Source organism: Malus sylvestris, chromosome 17 (genome assembly GCF_916048215.2).
Source record: "Malus sylvestris chromosome 17, drMalSylv7.2, whole genome shotgun sequence".
NCBI lineage: Eukaryota > Viridiplantae > Streptophyta > Magnoliopsida > Rosales > Rosaceae > Malus > Malus sylvestris.
In genome coordinates this window covers 8,981,598-9,003,869 of record NC_062276.1, presented here as the reverse complement: position 1 = coordinate 9,003,869, position 22,272 = coordinate 8,981,598, and the positions used below count along the sequence as shown (strand labels likewise).

Sequence of the window (22,272 nt, the reverse complement as noted above, 5' to 3'; positions counted from 1 at the left end):
GTTGCTTGCCCTTGCCTCCCCACCAATCACACCATTCACCTCTCTCTCTCTCTCTCTCTCTCAATTGCATTTGCATCTGCATCTGATGCTCCAGAAGAAAAGTTTGTGACTTTTTTAATTTTATTTTTTTCTCTGTGGGGGAAGTGGGGAAACCGGGAGAGGTCAGGTTTTCCCGTGAATCCTGCTCTCTCTGTTTAAAGCAACTGCACAAAACTTAGCTGTAAAGCCTTTACGCCTCTCTCCTTCTGTCATTCTGTTGTGTGGTCTTTTTGTTTAGCTTTGCCTATTTTCGTGTATTTTCGTATGTTAATTTAAAGCAATATTAAACGTATGCTCTTAACCAATTCAATTACGTGTTTTAGTACTTTTCCAGTCTCTTGGGAGATAAAATTCTGGGTCAAGCGACTTGATCACCATCTGGCCTATCCGACCGCTTCCCGCTTGGTATCATGAAGCGTATCGATCCGTTATCAACCATCAATATGTCGTTCACATTATGGTACTACCCAGACTAAATTACATATTTGTGAATATGCTTGTCAATGGATAGTTAGGTGGAAAATATCTGACAACGACGTAGCATCATCTCAATGGCTTGTTGGACCAGCCAGCTGCTTAGGCGGTCTAACCGGTCTTAACCATTTCAAACAGGCAAGCTACTAGGTTTGCTTAAGTGTCAAGACCAAGATTCATGGGTCGCTTTGTTTCTTTTATCGGCTACGAGCATTCAAAACACTAGGTCCCTATTTGTCGGGCTTCTTGGAGGTGCTTCTGAAGCATATGCTATAAACTCTCAATTGCCATTCAACTCTGCCAAAGATAATGGATTCAAGATTTTTAATTACAAGATAATTAAATTAATCTCAAGACATGTGTTTAGCAATAATCTTGTTTTGCTGTTCCAACCATAGTCTCTGTTGATGCAACAGACTTTCATGATTCATCAATCCGTTACATATAGGTTCACTACTACTTCTAACGTTTGAGAACGTTGCAAATGGGTCATTTTCTGTAGTACCCCACCCGTTTTCACTTCGCGCACGGAAAGTTGGTGCAGCCAGAAACTCATTAGCATCGTTTGTACAAAATGTAGGTGCCACAATTGTGTCATTACGATTTTCAGCACGAAATGTAGGTGTCACAGTAATGTCATTACGATTTTCAGCACGAAATGTTGGTGCTACACTCTTGTTATAATGAGTCACTGCACAAAATGTTGGTGCATATGTGCCCTCATTTGTATCCCGTGCCCAAAATATTGGTGTTGCCGCTGTTTTCTCTTCTGGACTCTGAGCACAAACCGGCGGTGCTGTTTTTGTGTCATTTATACTCCGCTTGCTAGCAGGGGCCACTGCCAACTCTACGGAACTCTGAGCACAAAATGTTGGCGCTGTTGTGGACTCATTCATGCTCCACGCGCCAAATGTTGGTGCCATTGTGCTTTCGTTGGTGTGCTGTGACCACAATGTTGGTGAAATTGTGCTCCCTTCTGGACTTGGCTCGCCAAATGTTGGTGTCATTGTGCTTTTACTGGTGTGCTGTGACCACAATGTTGGTGAAATTGTGCTCCCTTTTGGACTTGGCGCGCCAAATGGCGGTGCCATTGTGGTATTATTTGTAGTATGCGCGTGCAATGTCGATACCGTCGTTGTATTATTTGTATTTTGCGTGCGAAACGTTGGCGCTATTGTGCCACCATTTGAATTCTGCATGCAAAATGTTGGTGCCGGTGTTTGAGATGTAGTAGGGAAAGAAAAGAAATCGTCTCCGAAATTTCCAAAGCCATTGCTGTTGGCGGTATTCGAACTTGAAGAGGTTGCGAAGCTCTCGATTGGTATTGTGTCTTGAAGAAACGGATTGTATTGGTGTTGGGGCACTGAAGATTGCTGAAATAAACTGTCAAAGTTTGATGAATCAAACAGATTATTAGCAGAAGCTGGTGGCGGCGATGATGTTTGCAATGGCGGTTGATTACTTGCAGACTGGAACAGAACAAGCTCCCATCCTTGTTCCGAACCCTCTTGATTTCCGACTCCGAATATTTCTTCTACTATTTTTTCTTGTTTCTTTGTTTGATCCGGTTGCGGCGACCAGTCGTCAAAAGAAAAAAGACCAAACTCAAAACTCGCTGGCTGAGGTCGATCAACCTCAGCCGTCAAGGATTGGGTGGATCCATTCCTATTTGCCCGTCCGATGGATTCATTCTCCGGGGTCTTATTCGGCTGTTCCTCGGAGTTATAAAACTCTTGCTCCGCCGACCAAGACGGGCTTACATTCCCGTTTTGGTCAGCAACACTCATCAAATCCTCCAACGAAGTACAAGCCGAACCAAAAGCAGAACCTCTCTCCGACGCCTCGAATTGCTCAGAAGAAGTGAATTCATTCCGTTCAAAGCTCAACCCTTTATCCCTACCCTCCTCCGCTGCCATTTGATCCGAACCAATCTGCAAATGACTAGGCGGCGACCGACCCGGAAACGAAGCCTGGTCCTTCAGAAACTCCTGTAGCGTCTCCAGAAGCTCCTCCGAAATTTTCTGCACGCTCGGATATTCCGAGGTCCGCCCGACCCCCAAGCTCTTACAGAGTGCGTAGAACGACGCGAGCTCCTCAAATTGCTTCGAGGCTTTCACGCAGGCGTGAAAGGCGTTCACGCACGACTGGTATTGCAGATGGAAGAAGCTGTCTAGAAGCAGAGCTAAGCCGTCGGATATGTCCCGGTACAGATCATACGTCTCTTGAACGATCGCGTAGAGCGAGATCAACACCAACCGATTCGTTTTGGCAGCCCCCGTTGGCGTCGTGGCGATCGCTCTGTCGAGCAGTTTCTGCCAGTAGTGGATTCGATCAAGCAGCACCGCCGGCTTCATGTTGCGGACGACAGGTTCGTTCGACTGGCGGCTCCTCCGGTTGTTATTGAATTCCTGGTCGCGCTGGTAGGTGAACCGCCGCTGGAGCTTCCCGGTGAGGAAGCAGTCCAGCCGCTCGTCGAGGTAGAGAGCGAAGGTGCGGACGAAGGCGGTGTAGTCCCACGGGCAAGAGTTGGAGTCGTCGCGGAAGTTGGAGAGGTTGAGGATTTTGGCGCCGCGCTTCATGGCGTGGAGGACTTCGATTGGAAAATAGGGGTCGCCGTCCTGGAAGATGCGGAGGACGAGCATGAGGGATTTGAGCGCGACGATCCAGTTGCGGGTTTTGCCGATGCGCTTGGCGATGGCTTGGGCGCAGGAGGATGCGTACGACTTGTTGGACGTAATGAGCGTGAGAATTTCTTGGATGTATTTGTCTTCGACGGGGACGACGTCGTGGGACGTGGCTTTGAGGACTGTGACTTCGAGGTTGGCCGAGTTGTTGTTGTAGACCTTGGCTAGGCTTATGCTCGTTTGGTCCTTCACTGCCCCAATTGCCTTCTTTAGCTTGCTTGGCATCTTTTTGCTAACGATTTTGATGAGTCAACTACGATAGAGATTTTACAATGCGATATTCTATATTGCTCTAATCAGGGTTGAAACTAGGCGTAAGGAGGCAAACACGCCACCTTAGCCAAGCTTCTTGGACAATTGTTGACGATGATGAATTTAATTATAATAGAAATTTTCTTCTGACAACACAATAATCTAAACTACTCTAGTTTATGAGCAGAAAAATTGAGTTCCGTGCAAGAAGGCATGCACAATATCCTGACCGAGCCTAACTCATGTCCGATGATTATGAGATTGAAATAACAACATTGGGTCGTGAGTTGAGGTGTTTTGCGATGCCTTGGTGTAGAATTGTTTCTTTTTTGTTGGATTTGGGATTGAAATCCGAATGAGCGGAACAAGTTTTTGGTTTTGATAGGAGGGTGGAGAAGGTTGGCAGAGTTTGGAAATAATTTGGGTGGTGGAGAAAAGGGAAATGCCTTTGTGGACGTGATCGAGATTCGCACTTGTTTGATTGACCAAGTCCTTTGCATGTTTTCACTAATCAAATCTCAATTGAATTAACGAATTCGGTTGGGGTGTTGTATGTTGGAATGAGAATGAAATTTGGGTGCATAATTTTAACCCGTTGGGAATGGGAAGTAAAGGGATTCTAGTCCTTTGCTATCTTGAGAACAAACGTGGAGTCTAGTACCTTCCCATGACAAGAGTGGATTATGGTGGTCCATGGATTAGTTTTATGTCCCGATTTAGAAGCGTATGTGCTACTTTCTAGAATGTCCTTAACCTTAGCAGAAGGAAAGACCATCAACGGTAAGAACTTATACCCTATCTTTTAGCATTTCTCAACACGTGTAATGTTGGGCGATGCAAAGAAAAATGGTATGAAATGCGTAACAACTAAGTTTTTCAATGCCATTTGTCATTGTTTCGACTAGTACAACTCTAGCAAGCTAGAGTTGTAGTTAGTGAGTACTAGAGTGTAATAAGTTATTTGCCAAAGAAGTGATTAGGTAGTTACATTGGGTTGTTTTATTTTTGCATGCTGCTTTCTTTGAACACTGGCAGCTACCATGTAACTTGTATTACAATGTTTTATAATGTTGAAACGGAAATTGACGTTAAACTGTCATGTGGTAGATGGTCTATAAAAAGTCTCACTTTGAGATATTCTCCTTTACTATTTCTCTTCTCTTTACAGGTGCATTGGTTACCAAAGAGATATTCTCCTTTTACCATTTCTCTTCTCTTTAGAGGTGCATTGGTTACCAAAGGCCCAAAAAGTTAGGCACAATTAAGTGGTGGACCTATAGTTTGGGCTGACATCATATAAACAATCCAACCAAAATTTTCACTTTAAATTTACAAATTGAAAACCATAATCTGTATGGAAAGAACTTGCTTGTAGAAGTGGATCTTGACCAGTTGGCCTATTTCATGCATACGTCAAATTTGTGAGACATCTGCAACAGGCCTGGCATACAAACCGGTTTGAATAAATCCGGATTTTCTTCGGATCCTCTTTGTGAGGATTTCGGAGATTAGTGTATCGTATCCGTTCATCATACATCGTGCGGTCAGAAATTATTTAAAATTTTTTTATTTAAAATTGAACATAAACAATATTTGACGAAAACTGAATGCACGATATATGATGAATAAACACGATTCACAAATCATCGAGATCATCACAAAGAGAATCCGAAGAGGATCTTGTTGGGGTTTGGATCAGCTTCAACCCCCAAACCAATGAGTGAAACTAAACCATGGATCAGTATGGTTCGGGTTTAACTAAAACCACAAAGTGAAACTGTACCAAGGCAACCAGTGCATGCACTATTGGGCGATGTGGTACAACTAATTTTCTTTTACATTTTTAGAGTTAATTGGGTCGAAGTTTGTTAACATCCTTTTTATTTACCATTATTATTTATACATACAAATTAAATAAGGTTCAAGATCATGTAATGTTTGTTAATACAATCCAAGAATTGCAAAGAAATACAAATAGTTAATGACATGCATGCAAAAAGAAAAAATAAATAAATGGAGGGTTTGGTTCGCGGTTTAAAAGTAATAAAAGCTAGTCAAGATGTATAGCTAAGAAAATCGTAGTAGTTGGTGTCGAATTTATTGAGATGGACAATGGAAGATATGAAAAGGTGAAGCAATCTAATTAATGCATGCATGCTGCTACGGACTTGGATTGTCTGCCATCTTTATCCTATACCTTTCTCATCCCTTCTTATTTATGCGGTCACGGTTAGGCCACGTCAACATTTTATATTGATTTTTTTTATCGAAATAATAAGACAAAAAACAATGAGAATATAAAATGTTGACGTGGCTTAACCATGACTACAGAAATAGGAAGGGATGAGAAGGGTATGGGATGGGGGAGGGCATACAATCCAGGTCCTGCTGCTATATGCAGAGCAGTAGAGTCCCGACACCCTCAGAGCAACTCCAGTCCATGGAGATAGGCTGGTCCAAAGCCAAAAAAATAGGCTGACACCATCAAAATCCACTCTAACCGAGCCAAATAGGCTGGCACCCAGCCCAAGCTAGCTTGTAGGTCGGGCCAAAACGTGTTGAGCAATGTCCCAGCCTATGTGACATCATGCTAGCGTCAGCGAGGGCCACTTTTTTTTTTTCTTTTTTTTTTGCTTCAGGCGTGTGGGCGAGCGTTCCCGACAAGAAAAAGGCTGCGGGGTCGACTGTTACAGGCGCAATAATCGGGAGTTGGGAGAAGCCACGGGGCGCGTCTTCAACTGTTGGATTTCCAACGGTAAAAAAAATTTGAAATTCAAAACCGACATCTAGTGACGTGGCGCGTTTTGGGCCGTCCGATTCCTAAATCAATGGTCCACGATTTTTGGCCAAAAAACATAAAAAAAAGAAAAGAAAAGCAATGGTCAGAATTATGATCGTTGGCCATGTGTCCAAATCTGAGCTGTTGGATTTCAATCTTTTTTAAATCCAATGGTCCATATTAATTAACTTAATAAAAATTTATTAAAAATTGTTTAAAAATACAGAAAAAATAAAACAAATTTTTTTTTTTTTCTATAAATACCCAACCATCATCTTCCATCTTACACCACATTTCAATATTTTCAACACTTTCAACCAAAGCTTTCATATACTTTTCTGTGCAAAAAATGAATAAGTGGAAGGTCATCGAAGATGTTACGTTGTGTGAATACTGGGTTCAAATTACTCATGACCCGATTAAAAGTAATAAGATGCAGTTGCAAGAACTGTGGAGTAGAATTACTGCAGTGCTTTACAATAAGCTTGGAAAAGACGCAAGAAGTAATCAAGGTCTTTAAGGTCGTTGAAAAAAACTCAACAACTCGCTTACTAGTTGGAAAAGCATCATCTCTCATGCTTCCTCTAATCTGAGTAGTGGGAGAAGTTTAGCTGATAAAGTGACAATATTTTTATTTATTTATTTTTATTCCACCCGCATCAATATTTTTAATTATTTATTTGTATTACACCCGCATTTTATAATATTGTCTTATCTTACATTTTATAGACACTTCAAGCACAAGCATGGTACAATGCGAAAAAAACACAACAAATCATTCAGCAGATGGGAATGTTGGAATGTTGTCAAAGATTGTCCCAAATACAAACTTGTGTCAACCCGTCCAGAAGTTGTCATGCACGGCATCCTTCTACACAGTTCACCAAAAGCAGACCCTACTAAACAGGAAGGCGATACATTTAAAGAGCAGGAAGGGACGCCTGAAGTAGTGCCGGAGCTGACTCGTCGGTCCCTAAGGCCTCAAGGTAAAAATGTGGTAAAGAAAAAAGGAAGTTCTTCCAAGAATGAATACACAAAATATATGGACAAACTTGTTCGCCAAGGTGAACTGAGCATGGCGCGGGAAGCGGCTAGAGATAAGGCAAAAGCTGCAATTATGCAAACAATCTTAGCAGCTATTGAGAGACGTGATAGGGCTAATAAGAGACAAAGAGAAATACTTAATCGAGAAATGGAGATGCTTAGAGAAGAAATGATGGCTCAAGCAGATCGTTACTCTATGAACAAGCCTCTAGAAGGAATGTCTCCAAATTCTAAATTTATTTGGACATCAGAAAAAAATGACGTGGTGCGAATGAGGCGTGCAAGAAACAAGGGAACAAGTGGAAGGGGTTCTAGCTACACAAATCTTAGAAACCAAGAACCTAGCAATGAAGATCCTAGCACAACATATCCTAGCTCCTCAAACTTTTTATATAATTTCTAATTTATTTTTGTACTTTATGTAATTTCGTTTTTATTTTTAGTACTTTATGTAATATCTTATTTATTTGTAGTACCTTATGTAATTTCGTATTTATTTTTAGTACCTTATGTAATATCTTATTTCTTTCTGGTACTTTATGTAATTTTGTATTTATTTTTAGTTCTTTATGTAATTTCTTATTTATTTTTAGTACTTTATTTAAACACAACAAGTAAAATTATATAAACACATCAAATAAAATTACATAAACACACCAAATGAAATTGCATAAACACACCAAATAAACTTACATAAACACACCAAATAAAATTACATAAACACACCAAATAAAATTACATAAACTCACCAAATAAAATTACATAAACTCACCAAATAAACTTTAAAAAACAAACCAAATAAAATTACATAAACTCACCAAATAAAACTTACATAAACACACCAAATAAACTAAGAACTTTATTCTTCGCCCACAAGCTCCTTTAAGTTTCTTTACCTTGTTTCAATCCCCACTGGTGCTCAATCAACTCACTTTGATGGCTTAAGTGCATGTATGGTCGTTGCATTGCAGTGTATCGATCAATGATCAATTGATTGTAACGTCCATCCCTTTCCAATGGCTCGTGTTGCACGAGATCTTTGGTGCGGTTATGAGCACAATAAATACGTGTTCTGGAGTTGTTCATCATGTCCGGCTCGTATTCATCATTGGCATCATAATCATACTCATATTCCATAATCATGTTGTGGAGAATGATACACGTCATCATGATGGATCGAAGAGCCTTGACATCAAACAATTTGACAGCAGCCCTGACAATCGTCCAATGAGCTTGCAGGATACCAAAACAACGCTCCACATCCTTCCTACACCCTTCTTGACATCCTATGAAGTGTTTTTCATTTTGATTTTGTGGATGTGACATTGTTTTGACAAATGTTGTCCACCTTAGGTAAATGTCGTCTTCTAGGTAGTACGCTCCTTCGTATTTATTTCCATTAACCCAATATGTAACTTTTTGTGTTGTTCCTTGCAGCACTTCGTCGAACACTGGAGATTAGGTAAGGACATTTAGGTCATTTTGAGCTCTTGGAGCACCAAAAAAAGCATGTCAAATCCATGTATCAAATGATGTCACCGCTTCCAAAATGATACTTTTGACTCATTTTCTGTCACATAAGCTCTTTGCCACGCACTTGGACAGTTTTTCTAGGTCTAGTACATACAGTCGATGCTTCCAATCATGCTAGGAAAGCCTCGCATCTCACCCTTCTTCAGAAGCCTTTGCATGTCCATTGTCGTGGGTTTCCGAAGGTATTCATTGCAGTACAGGGCTTCGATTGCGGAGCAAAACCTCATCAGGGACTCCAGAATAGTGGATTTTCCCATCCTTACTATCTCATCTACTTGATTTCCAGATGCTCTATATGCAAGCATCTGCAAGGCAGCAGTAATTTTTTGCTCAGGAAGAAGACCTGGAACATGAAAAGCATCTTCTTTTTTTGCACAAAGTATATATCATGGTTGCAAATAGTAATCATGATTTTGTTGAACAAACTTCGTTGCATTCTAAAACGACGTCTAAAAATATGATATGGGAATAAACCGTTGGGGATAAAATAATCTTCCAAGAGATATTTACCTCGTATTTCCCTCTTTCTATCCAAGTTTGCCGCACGTCTGGGTTTGGATATCTGACCCATAGCTTCCATGACATGACAGGAATGTGAGGCTCTCTACCTTTTATGTTCATCATCCTCATCCTCATCCATTGCGAAAGCCTCATCTCCACCTTCCTCAAGATTAAAGAATTCTTCATGTTCTACCAACAATTTTTTCTGTTGCTCATCAATTTCATACAATCTCCTTGAAGAAGACATTGTAAGAACTCAAGATTTAAAAACGATGAAGAATGATTTTATACTAGATTGAGTTTGGTGTATGAATTAGGATGGATGTAGGGTTTATATGGACAAAAAAAAGAAAGGATGAGGTTCTAGATAATGTCACGTGGCACTACGTGATTGGTTGAAAATCTTATCGAAATTTTGGCTAAATTATTGTAAATAGATAATGACACGTGGCACGTCGTGATTGGTTGAAAATCTTATCAGAAATCTATCCACAAAATAGTACTTTAGGATAACGACACGTGGCGTGACAAGATTGGTTGAAAATCTTATCGAAATATTGGCAAAATAATTGTAAACAAATAGTGACATGTGGCATGTCGGGATTTGTTTAAAATCTTATAGGAAATTTATCCACAAAATAGTACTTTTGGATAATGACACGTGGTGTGATAAGATTTGTGAAATCCCGTTCCTGGATTTCACTGTTATAATCTACATATTTGTATTATTGAGATTTTATATTATTTTTGAGAAATTATATTAATTTATTTGGATTTAGATTTTAAATAAATTAGTTACGAAGTTTGAAGTTTGGAAGGTAATTATCAAAAATTCGTTGACCTTTTGAGCTCACAAGTAATGTTTTCGAATAGGTCTCGAAGCCACGAGCACATAGGCGAAAGCCGTTTGCGAGTCCAAGTTATAATGGTATAGTTACAGACGTTTGAAGTTGTGAACTATAGATTGTGGGAATTATGTAATTCTCACATGTGGGTTAAAGGTTAAGGGAGTTTAATAAAAGAGGGAGGGACCAATTAGAAAGGGGGAGTTTTCTGAAGAAAAAAAGGAAGGAGGGGTCTGATTTTTTTGACCCGTTTTAGGGCGTTTTCGACCCATAAAACCACAAACTTGACCCGTTTGTATCTCCTTCATCCGATCTCCGTTTTGGATGATCTTGGTGTCTATGGAAAGCTCTTGACGAGCCCTACAACTCTGTAGTGTTAGATTTTCCATTTTCTTATCCATTTTTCCAGTTCGAGGCAGCAAAGTCCCATGGGTTTTCCGGCAGTTTTGTCATTTTTGCGGCGATTCCGGCAACCATTTCCTTCAAGTGAGGTATGAAACTTCATCTACTCTTCATAATCTTCAAATTGGTATGCTTAGTTTGTGCTTTCGTATTCATTTTAGAGTTGGGTGTGTAGAACCTTAGAAATTCGGTTTTCACCGGTGAATTTGGGCGGTTTCTGGTTAGAATTTGTCGTCGGCCTAGTTGTGAGAAGTGTTTCCCTAGCTGAGCTCTAGCTACCACATAAATTTGATCTTATTTAGTTAATGTTGAAAATTTGGGGTTTCTAAACCCTCCACCTTGACTAACCCGCGTGTGGCGGTGCGTGGGACCGTCCACGAGTGTTGTCTAAGTACCAAATACCTTTTAGTGACCCTGTGAACCTATGTCTAGCTTGGTTTCCTGAAATTCAATTGTTTGGTGTGGTAATCAAATTGGACCGCCACTTATTTGTGTGATTGATGACAATCCGATCGTTGGTTTGTTGTACAATTTTGTGAACACTCTAGTTGTCAGTTGTTGGACCTTTGAGAACTTACAGATCGAAAATCCGATGTGCGGATCTTCCGGATTGAATAACCTTAGGCTGTTGACCTTAATGGACCTACCTTATCGACGGTTGATGTTCTAGTCAACGTGCTATACTCTAGGGTGTCGCTTATCTCTAGTTTGTTGTTGAGGCTTGATGGAGCTTAGTTGGCTCATCACGATGACGTGTCGTTTCCAGTTGACGTGTCTCGATATATGTATTAGCGGCACCATATTGAGTTATACGTGTTTATTAAATGTACTTTCTATTGAATTTTTATCTTTATTTTTTTTAGCATCGATCTATGTTTATTAATTGTGAATTGACTGTAGCTTGGAAACGTTTCTGAAATGTGGTTAGATATGTATGATTAGTATGATGTATATGATTGTTTTTATGACGATGTGAACCCAAAATCTTATGAGAAGTTTATGTAGAACTTTTATGCTTGTATGATAAGATAGTGGTCATGAGAAGTTGATAGTGCAAGTGATTACGATGTAAATCATAACGGATGAGATAAGGGTACGTGGGTTGTGTGTTGATCTTACTACACCATGTAGTAGTTGTACATTGATGGTCCTGCTTGGTATATCCTTATTGGGGGACCATACGCATTCTATAAGTGATCATGTTTGGTATATCCGCATTGGGTGATCACTACCTACCTGATTATCTTGACCCTGCTTGGTTAATCCGCATTGGGGGGTCACTAGTGGTCCTGCTTGGTTAATCCGCATTGGAAGACCATACTATATATGGATCGCGCTTGGTTAATCCGCGTTGGGCGATCCTTATGGTCATGTATGCTTAAGAGTGATCATGCTTGGTTAATCCGCATTGGGTGATCACTTTCTAACAGTTGTAGGAGTGACTCTGCTTGGTTAATTCACATTGGGGGGGCCACTTCCTATTTGGTTACTTATGTAGGCTTTGGCCGAACCGCGTCCCTCTAGCCCTAGTTTTTAATGCACTTATGAACGATGGTTTTTGGGAATCTTGGTTGGTTGAATGGGAAAAGCCGTTGGATGTTGGGGGACTCCTATGGAGTTTTCAATGACTTGATTATGATTCCATAAAGCATGATTCTATACTTGATGTTTATAAATTGTGATCGATGGTCTGTTTTTATTGAATATCTCATACTTGAATTATTGTCACTCACCCGAGCTCCGTAGCTTATCCGAGTTCCGTTTGGCCAGTGCACCATTTCTATGATGTAGGCATTGATTTTACCTATAACATGTCTGAGTAGATTGTGAGAAACAACTTGATATTTTGGTTCCGTTGAGTGGTCTAGAACCCGATGTTGTTGGATTCCGTTGAGTGGTACCGGAATCCTTACTTTCGATAATTCCCATAAGATTAGTCTAGAACCCTAGATTCGAGTGAATGGGAATTACCCACAATGGATCTTGTGAATACAAATTAGAATTACCATGTTATTATTCATAACCCAAGTAGGGAATTATGTAGAGTTCTTTAATTAAATTCGTGAAATGATATGCTATCTCACTGATTGATTAACATAATTAAATATTAATATTGTGCTTTGTGATTCCTTGATATGTTACAAGCTATGGATTGAGATATAATGTTGGAAACATAGTGATTGGTATGATGTAGTGAAATGTGATTTAACTTGTGTATTGGAAATGGTTGTGTCATGTGATTGAAATTCTTATTGAATTGCTTGGGTGATGTGAGGTCTGGTAATAGACCGATAACCCATTGTGATGGGGATTTGTTGCTCGACATTGTTTCGTTTCGTTTAGTCTTCGTGAATTGACTAACTTGAATCATGTCTTGTTCCTTCGAGCCGTAGTTATGCTTCTTGGACTTTCGTTCAGTTCTGTTGAATGGTCTAAAACTGAGTTCTGCTTGGATTCCGTTGAGTGATGGTTTGGAATCGTATCCTGATTTGGATTCCGTTGAGTGATGGTCCGGAATCCCTTCTACTCTGCTATTCCGTTGAGTGATGGTCCGGAATCGTATCCTGATTTGGATTCCATTGAGTGATGGTCCGGAGTCCCCTTTGGTGCTTTGATTCTGTTGGATGGTCCAAAATCCCCTTTTCCAGAAATGTAGTCTTTGGCCAAACTGTGTCGCTCTAGCCCTGCATTTCGGTCTATGATATGTGATATTGATTGATGTGATTGTGAATGATGTTGGTTGTGATTGTTGCCATTATGATTAGACTTGTTGACCAATGTGGCTAGATAATAACTTTGTGCTTCGTTGACCGTTCTTTGAGATGTTGCATACTATGATTTGCGGTGATATGTGAAACATGATGATTTATGTGATGGATGAAGTGGAAATGTTAATCGTTAGGGGTGGGTTGGAAAAACCGAAAACCGAAAAAAACCGACAACCGAACCGAACCGAGACCGAAAAAAACCGAACCGAAAAAAAAACCGAACCGAATCTGTTGAACCGAACCGAACCGAATTTAGTTGGTTCGGTTTCGGTTTTTGAGGTATGAAAACCGGACCGGACCGAACCGAACCGAAATATGAAAATAAAATATAAATACTCAAAACCTGCTGGAGAGGAGATTCGAACCCCTTCCGTCCAGGTGGGGATAGCTTCCTTCAAACCAACTTGACTGTAGGCTTTGTATTGCTATAATTGTACCAGTATAATATTTATAGGCATTCTAATCTTAAAGTTTTATAAAATTTATAAAGTTCACAAACCCTAGCCGTCATTCATTTTCTTTTCATTCTCAAATCTCTCCTCTCTTTCTCTCATCCGCTGCGCTTCCTCAGTCTCTCGCTCCCCAAAAATCAAACGCCGTGGTAAACAGGCGCTGAAAAATGGATGGGGGGAGTTCCGGCGCTGCTTCCGACGCTGCAAGTGAAGGCGATGATCCTGATCCACTCCGCCTTGTCCGATGACACGCGTACTGTGGTGGATTCGGTGGAGTTGGAGCTCACCGACATGGACCTCAAATCCATCTCCTCCAGGTCCTTGCCCGACCCGCATACCCTCCGAAAGTCCTCTCACCTCCTCGGCCCCAAAGTCCTCCAGGTATTGACTCCTCACAAGTTTTTCTTTCTGTATGTTTACATATTTTTTTTTCTGTGTGTGTCGAACTGGTGGTTAAACATGAGATTTTTTATAAAGTACATACTTATATCTGGTGGTTGGACTATGTGGTATTCAATTTTGTTCTGGATTCTCGAGGAAGGTAGACCTGTTTAGTAGCATGCTGCAGGAAAAGTAACTAAGTTTTGCCGAATTGTGAATCCAGAACTTGCCATTCAGCAGATCCTTCCTTTCGTAAAGGTTGCACATCTCACTTAACCTATGGTTATACTTTCCCTAAGAAGTTTGTTGTAGTTTTTAGGCAGTTCTAAATACTGTTATGCTTTTACTTACTATGTTTGCCTGCCATAGGAATTGTCGACAGATTCTTCCCAGCACGTTCGTTCTGCATTGGCTTCAGTAATAATGGGAATGGCACAAGTTTTAGGAAAGGCAAGAAAATTTTGGGGCTGTTATTTAATTCAAATTCTTACTTCGAAGCTAATTTTTCTCCCTCTCACTGCAGGATGCAACTATAGAGCAGCTGCTGCCTATTTTTCTTTCTCTTCTAAAAGACGAGTTTCCTGATGTTTCAATATCTCATGTTTGAAGGCTTCTGGTTTGAGTATTGATGTTTCAATATCTCATGTTTATCTCTTGGCTCAGAAAAGCAAAAAGAACAAGAAAAGGAGTGATGTTTATGGGTTTTTGTTTCTTTTCCATCATCATATACAATGAATTTGCTGCCTATGATGGTTAATCAAGTAAAAACATAGGATCCTTTTCTGTGGGTGGTTGACAGGTGGTGTGATTTCAAAATGTATAAATTGTAGTATTCGGTGATGCAGTATTGCCTCGTTTTAGATCTATTTTACTGAGAAAAAAAAAAAAAACCGAAAAAAAACCGAAACCGAACCGAAAAAACCGAACCGAAAAAAAAACCGAACCGAAAAAAACCGAAAAAAAATTGGGCCGAACCGAACCGAACCGAAATTTCGGTTTGGTTTCGGTTTTGGCAAAAAACCGAACCGAAAAGAACCGAACCCAGCCCTATTAATCGTCATGTGGGATTGTTATGTTGGATATCATTGTATTTGTTATGATTAGACTTGTTGATAAATATGGCTAGAAAATATGTTGTGTTTCGTCGTTGTTCTTTGATATATCGCATAATACGCATTGTGGTATATTGTTGGGACAAAACGTTTTATGTGATGAATATTCGATTGTAGTGAAACAATGAACTACGAATGACTTGATCCCTATTGAGGGTACGTAGGCAGTCTAACGAGGAGGTTAGATGCAGCCATAAAATATACAAAAATTTCTATGAGATTTGGATCTTGAATTATGCTATGTACATATGTCGGAGGCGGGGTAGGTTGAGATACGGGTATTTGGTGATGTCATGTGTCGATCCTGGACGTATATCGGGATCGGGGCGTGACAAGATTGGTTAAAAATCCTATCTAAAATTAAAACTATTTTTTTAATTATTTTATAAAAAAAAATAATAATATTTTAATACGAATTGACTAGACTTTGTGCCAACACATTTTTTATGGGTGGAGATGCATTTGGCCAATTCCTTTTTATTAGGGTCAATCACTATTCATTTGAGTGAATTAAGGGCTGGTTTGGTATTGCTGTGCTTTGAAAAAAAACTGCTGTGAGAATAAGCGGATGTGCTGTGAGAATAAGCGGCTGTGAAATAAATCAACAGAGTGTTTGGTAAACTTTTTTGTAAAAGTGCTTTTGGAAAAAAAAAAAAAACAGTCTGATAGTGGGTCTTTTCATTAAAGGAGCACTATAGCTCCGTGTGCTTTGAAAAAAAGCCAGTTTTCCAAAGCTGCAAATAGCAGCTTCAGCTTTTTTCTTTGATTTCAGCTTATTCTCACAGCAGCTTCCAAAACAAGCCCTTTTTTTTCAGTTTACCAAACACCTAAAACCCTCACAACTTTTTTTTATGGATGCTTTTTTTTTAAGCACCTCACTCTCAAACCAACCTAAATGGCTGGATGCTAGCGCATTTTTAGGGGTGGACTTGGTCTCAACTTATGATCAACTGCAATTTTGCCAAAAGCAAAAAGATTTGGTATTTATAAAAACAAAAATAAATTAATTAATTGTTATATTTTGTGTTAAAAACCAATGATCGAAAAGTGAATTATTGAGAATGAATTACGTGCATTTATGGGACAAATAGTTTTTGCGTTGGCTTATAAATTAGTGGGGTTGCGTTTGTATCGTCTATTGATTTTAAAGTGAAATATTAATTTTTTTTTCATACTTTGACTGAAATAATTAACAGTCTGACAAATTTAATTAAATTGTAGTCCGATAAGATTTGGACGGTTTGGTGACCAAAAACATAAAGGTTTGGTGGTGATAGTTAATGGATGGAAAATATTCTGTTTCATTCCACGCTTTCCCATGCAGTCCATTTTCATATAAAGATTTAGAGAAATTATATTCACATTCCTTAAATTACTTCTTTCATATATTTTTAATTTTTTAATATTTTCTACATACCACTAACACTTGATAGAAGAATATTAAAAAATTAAAAGGAGATGAGGGAAGTAATTTTTTTTTTAAATTTTTTTTTATCAAAGTGGGAGAAGTAATTTGGGGTGTGTGAATATAATATATTAAAAACTTTATTTGCAGAGAAATGGGTGCACGCCACGTGACTTGTATCACTTCCATTGACTTTGGCTAGGGTTTGTATAAAACAAGCTCAGTGGCTAGGTTTGTATTTCCCTACAAAATTAGTATAGCTACAGCCTCCAGATGAAGAAAGGAAAAGAAGCAGACGCAATAGCAATGCTGGAGTGGTACTTCTGGTTGGCCAAGTGGCGGCTCCAACTTCTTGGGAGGGAATGGAACTTCCTCGACGCGGGCTCTGTGGCTGTCATTTTTGGTTTGCATTGCCTTGCTCTTCTAGCTCCATTCCACTTCAACTGGAGTGCAGTTTGGTTGGCCGTCGCACTGAATACCATCTCCGGTGTGGGTGTGACTCTATCTTACCATAGAAATCTCTCCCACAAAAGTTTCAAGCTTCCCAAGTGGCTCGAATACTCTTTTGCCTATTGCGCGCTTCTCGCACTTCAGGTTTGTTCTAAACTCCCTCGCTCTCAGATAGAGCCACTAATGCATTGTAAGACACATATATACATTAGCGGCTTACTATCAACTCATTTTATGCGGACGACGCATGCTAACACTCAAATTTTAATTTGACCTAAAAATCTTTATCTTAATTTGTTGTAAGGTTTAGTAGAAAACCTATTTATGGTTTTGGTTTGCAGGGGAGTCCGCTTGAATGGGTGAGCACTCACAGGATGCACCACCAGTTTACTGATACATGGAACGACCCTCATAGCCCCATTGTTAAAGGATTGTGGTTTAGTCATATTGGATGGATCCTCGACTATCGTTCTCGATTTGGAAGTGTATGCGTTCTCTTTAATATCTCTCCCATACAAACACACCTCTCGTGTACAAATAAGCAATTGTAGTTTATATATGATGACGTTCATGCTTAAAATAAATATTATTTGATTAAGCCCTTAATTATACTAGAGTTCTATATTTTATATTATATATATATATATGACCCGTGATGCATACACAAAAGTTGATCACCACTTGTATTAAAGAATGGTCAGCAAACATGATCACTTTTGTGTCTTTAAGAAACGTTGCAATTTTTTTATAGGAGAAATTAAGTTCTCATCCTTCATTTTGCTATTTCATTGATTAAAGAGAGTTTTAACGAAAAGCCCACGGTACTACTCATTTTAACGAAAAATCACATTTTTACACTAAAAAGTCAATCATTGTACTATTCACTTTACAATTTATTTTGTCCTTAACGTTAAAACTCAAAGTTTTCAAGTTATTTTCATTAGTTTTTCTTTGATTAAAACCTTATTTCTTTTCAATTTTTTATCAAGGTCCTTGGGTATTAATAACATCATTAATTATTTCAATAAAAAATTATTTTTACCTAAAATTATTCATTTAGTATTAAAAATGTTACAATTAGTATATTTATATTTATGGTTAAATTTTTTATCATATATTTTTATTTTTAGTTTGTACCCATTTTTAATTTGCAAACCTTTTTTTAATTTGTACCAATTTTCTTTTTAGTTTTAATTTGTACCCATATATTAATTTCTTTTTGTGCCCATATTTTTTAAAGTTTTATTTGTATTTGTGCCCTTGTGTTTACCGTCACGTGACATTGTATAATTAATCAATGATAGAAAAATTACATATGGTATATTTATGTTTTATGGCTAAACTTTGTATCATATATTTATACTTTTAGTTTGTACCCACTTTTAATTTGCAACCTTTTTTTTTTAATTTGTAGTATTTTATGTTTAGTTTTAATTTGTACCCATGTATTAATTTCTTTTTGCGCCTATATTTTTTAAAATTTCATTTGTACTCATAATTTTTCAATCTTTTATTTGTACCCTAATTTATTTATAATGTACCCATTCTTCTTTATTAATGTACCACTTTGTTATATGTGAAATGTACCAATTTTTTTAACACTATGGATACATTCTTTTGCCATTTATTATTTCTTATTGTTACATAGTTTTTATCCATTATATTCAATTAAAATGTTTGAATTTTTTTATTGTAGCTGTTTCTAATAGTATTATAATGAGGTATTTTAAATTTATAGGATTAGAAATCTCATAAAATATCAAACAATTAATGTCAAAACTATAAAAATATAAATATTAATAGTAATATAATGAGGTGTACAAAGTCAAGGGACTTTGATCAAATTTTGAATATCATTAAGGTTTTAATCAAAGAGTGTTAAAGACTAAGGACCGCATCCAAGGTATCATTTTTTATATATAGTTGTTAGTAAAAAGAAAAATCAAATAACATATCAATTTCAAAATTTCGCAGTATGAAGGACGACTAGACAACGTTGGAGATTTAAAAAAGCAGCCCTACTATGTATTTCTTCATTGCACATACCCCTTTCACTCATTGGCTCTTGGAGTTCTGCTGTATGCCATAGGAGGACTACCATTTCTCGTTTGGGGCATGGTAAACTTGCCTAGAAGTATTGTTTTCCATTTGGTGAATTGCTTCCTTATTAAATCCAGAATACAACTATAGAAAAATGAAATTTCCTTGCAATTTTCAGGGTGTGAGAGTTGTGTATCAGTTTCACGTTACGTTTTCAATAAACTCGATTTGTCATAAATGGGGAAAGCAAGTATGGAATACTGGAGATTCATCAAGAAACAACTGGTACGTATTTTTACCTTCTAATTTTCCAATTTTCATGGTTAATTTAACGTATAATAAATCAAGTAATGAGAGTTTGAATTGTTTAATTAATTAAATATTAGGTTACTTGGTTTGCTAGCGCACGGAGAAGGTTGGCATAACAATCACCATGCATTTGAATACTCAGCTCGACAAGGTCTGGAATGGTGGCAGATTGATACTACTTGGTACTTGATAAGATTTCTTCAGGCTGTTGGTTTGGCAACTGAGGTGAAGCTCCCAACCGAGACTCAAAAGAAACGTAAAGCTTTGTGCAACAAAGTCAGCAAGGAGAAGCTGGAAACCAACGTAGGCAGCAATGAAATCTCCAGAGAGCACTACTGAAACAATTTTCTAGAGACTCAAATTTAAACTATGACTTGAATATTGTTGCTAGCTATTTCTTATATGACTTGAGTTTTTCTATGCTATGCAATGAAGTGATTTGGTATAATTTTGACTTCTTTATATGCCATGGCTGAATCTTTTAATTTTTTCTCTCTTTTCCGTATTTGTAATTTTTTTTATATAACAATATATTTACAATAAGGGTCAGGGAACTTGGAATATAAGTCACACATTAAACTAGTCATACTCGCCATTCACTAGTGTTAAACTTAAAACATTATACTTAAAGCAGCCCCAACGGTAACCCAAAAGCCTAGACAATTGGGTTGATTGCCCCAACCCCAAAAACCCCCGTCCAGCGGTCCAAAAAATGGAAGGCTATTGCTGGGCTCCACCAAGCCCATTGGGCTGTCTAGCTAACTCATGCCAGGCCATCATGTGCTTCACTACAATGCCCAACGACTCTCTTTAGCTGCCTTTCTTAGCCGTTGGATTTCCAACGGTCTTCTCATCTGGATCGTTGGATTTCCAACGACAACATAATTTTGAAAATTATATATTGTACCACTTGACACAATTTGGTGCATTTGAATTAAAAAAATTTCTAGATGTCAACGGCTAGAATTAATCCAAAGAAAAAAAAATGTAAATATACAAAAAACTTACGAACAAACTTTTTTTGAACAAACGATTGTATCTATGCAAATGTGGTGTGGAGTGGGCTAAGCCTTACAATGGGTTTGCCATAATAATGTGGTTCAACTTCGCCTTTGGTGAGAATTGAACCTAAGACCTCTCACTTACAAGTGAAGAGGAATACCACTATATCGCATGACTAAGTGGTAACAGCACACTTAATAAACTTACAAAGTTCAACCATCTTCTTCATTCGCCTTTTATCATTAATTAAACGATTTGAGGTGTTTTCTTGTGGGATGGACGAATTTGGTGGTTAGCCATATTCAGAAGGAAGGTGGGGATTAGATTTAGGACATTTTATTTGAGGAGAGATTGTTGTTTGTACCATACTTGACCAATCCCGAAACTACCGAGCACCGGTCAACGTTATACCGTCAATGACCCAGAAGAGTTTCCCTCAAACCAGAAGGCCAATCACAGAGCGAGACGTGTCGACATCAGAAGCCAATCATAGCGCGACACGTGTCAACATAAGAAGCCAATCACAACACGACATGTGTCAATGTCAGAACAAGGCTAGAAACTATCTTCTATAAAAGGAGATCATTCTCCCACAATATTGGCTAATGTCATTTGTACTAAATCATTCACTTGTACTCACTAAAGGAGAGCTTGAACCTATGTACTTGTGTAAACCCTTCACAATTAATAAGAACTCCTCTACTATGTGGACGTAGCCAATCTGGGTGAATCACGTACATCTTGTGTTTGCTTCCCTGTCTCTATACATTTACATACTTATCCACACTAGTGACCGGAGCAATCTAGCGAAGGTCACAAACTTAACACTTTCTGTTGTACCAAAGTCCTCACTGATTTTGTGCATCAACATTTGGCGCCGTCTGTGGGAACGACACTTATTCCCACTCTCTTCAGCTTTGCCAAGCTGGTTTCCACCATTCGTACACTCTTTTTTGACCAGGCATCCCTCTCTAACATAGGGAGTGAAGGAAGCCACAACACACAGAATGACACCCATCTTGCACCTAGTGCGAAGCAACGAAAGAAGGAAGGAAAAATGGTTGCTCTTAAAGCTAAAGTCGATGAGCTAGAAACTCAGAACAATAAGATAGCAATGAAGAAATAGGTCATCCAAGAGCAGTATGAGAAGTTCTTTGAGACACTCCACGAAACTAGGCATACTCAAACACGCGAGCTCGTTGCTCCTGTGGACATCAACCATCATTTGGATACCCCCCAACACGGAGGGTCACCTCCATTCGACATGGGTATCCCTGATAAAGAGCGAGCTAATCATCAAAACATTGATCAACATGAGACTTCTCTCAACCCAGATACTTCGACCAGAAGTAGGAGAAGTGGAGGAAGACACCTTCTTGCATAAGGGTTGAAAGGATCGAAAGTTGTTTATCATGACTGCCGAGACTTCCTAAAGCAATGTCGAGAGGATTCTCTCCATATATGCTCGAAGATCAATGACCCAAGGGTTTCTAAAAGACTCGGCCCCCTCCTACGACCCAAGCCAGTTGCCAATCTAGGGAAGGAACAACAGGTCCTAGAGGAACATGAAGGTACATGGGACTCTGAGGTATTTCGACAGACTCGCCCTAGAAGTCAGTACGGCGAGTCCAAGAAAAAACCACATGCCCTTGCTCAAACTTTCCTACTTCCAAGAGGCAATGGAGACTTACGAAAGAAAATTCCAGTGATACATGACTCTACTCAGGACCCCCTTGTCCTACAGCTCCTTGAAGAAGTAAACAAGTTGAAGGCCGAACGTCAGGCTGAGATACCTGACTG

General features: G+C 38.7%; 3 protein-coding genes across 4 annotated transcripts; 2 read left to right on the top strand and 1 right to left on the bottom strand.

The window, feature by feature from the left end:
• Window positions 1-788: 788 nt before the first annotated feature.
• On the bottom strand, window positions 789-4,044 carry LOC126610457 (clathrin coat assembly protein AP180-like). The gene has a single exon (XM_050278510.1). It carries the CDS (start codon window positions 3,420-3,422, stop codon window positions 864-866), a length of 2,559 nt encoding a protein of 852 aa, XP_050134467.1. The 5' UTR covers window positions 3,423-4,044; the 3' UTR covers window positions 789-863.
• Window positions 4,045-13,840: 9,796 nt separating this feature from the next.
• Window positions 13,841-15,020, top strand: LOC126611425 (protein phosphatase PP2A regulatory subunit A-like). 2 transcript variants are annotated; one of them, XM_050279714.1, is made up of 3 exons: window positions 13,841-14,154; window positions 14,524-14,604; window positions 14,678-15,020. In XM_050279714.1, the coding sequence occupies exons 1-3, from the start codon at window positions 13,945-13,947 to the stop codon at window positions 14,759-14,761; spliced, it is 375 nt and encodes a 124-aa protein (XP_050135671.1). In that variant the 5' UTR covers window positions 13,841-13,944; the 3' UTR covers window positions 14,762-15,020. The 2 variants fall into 2 exon arrangements, 1 of the variants encoding a protein (XP_050135671.1); XR_007618866.1 differs by lacking the exon at window positions 14,678-15,020 and adding an exon at window positions 14,315-14,412 and having other exon boundaries at window positions 14,015-14,154; window positions 14,524-14,606.
• A 1,894-nt stretch (window positions 15,021-16,914) lies between these two features.
• LOC126612353 (palmitoyl-monogalactosyldiacylglycerol delta-7 desaturase, chloroplastic-like) lies at window positions 16,915-19,918 on the top strand. The gene is made up of 5 exons (XM_050280744.1): window positions 16,915-17,265; window positions 17,463-17,606; window positions 19,096-19,239; window positions 19,340-19,446; window positions 19,548-19,918. The coding sequence occupies exons 1-5, from the start codon at window positions 16,945-16,947 to the stop codon at window positions 19,807-19,809; spliced, it is 978 nt and encodes a 325-aa protein (XP_050136701.1). The 5' UTR covers window positions 16,915-16,944; the 3' UTR covers window positions 19,810-19,918.
• The last annotated feature ends 2,354 nt before the right edge of the window (window positions 19,919-22,272 follow it).

What these genes read in the sequence shown, in the direction of transcription:
- LOC126610457 (XM_050278510.1), bottom strand. Translation starts at nt 3,422, where the DNA reads ATGCCAAGCAAGCTAAAGAAGGCAATTGGGGCAGTGAAGGACCAAACG.
- LOC126611425 (XM_050279714.1), top strand. Translation starts at nt 13,945, where the DNA reads ATGGGGGGAGTTCCGGCGCTGCTTCCGACGCTGCAAGTGAAGGCGATG. An exon ending in TCGGCCCCAAAGTCCTCCAG is followed by an intron (nt 14,155 to 14,523) that starts GTATTGACTCCT and finishes TGCCTGCCATAG; the next exon opens with GAATTGTCGACAGATTCTTC. An exon ending in TGGCACAAGTTTTAGGAAAG is followed by an intron (nt 14,605 to 14,677) that starts GCAAGAAAATTT and finishes CTCTCACTGCAG; the next exon opens with GATGCAACTATAGAGCAGCT.
- LOC126612353 (XM_050280744.1), top strand. Translation starts at nt 16,945, where the DNA reads ATGAAGAAAGGAAAAGAAGCAGACGCAATAGCAATGCTGGAGTGGTAC. An exon ending in GCGCGCTTCTCGCACTTCAG is followed by an intron (nt 17,266 to 17,462) that starts GTTTGTTCTAAA and finishes TTTGGTTTGCAG; the next exon opens with GGGAGTCCGCTTGAATGGGT. An exon ending in ATCGTTCTCGATTTGGAAGT is followed by an intron (nt 17,607 to 19,095) that starts GTATGCGTTCTC and finishes AAAATTTCGCAG; the next exon opens with TATGAAGGACGACTAGACAA.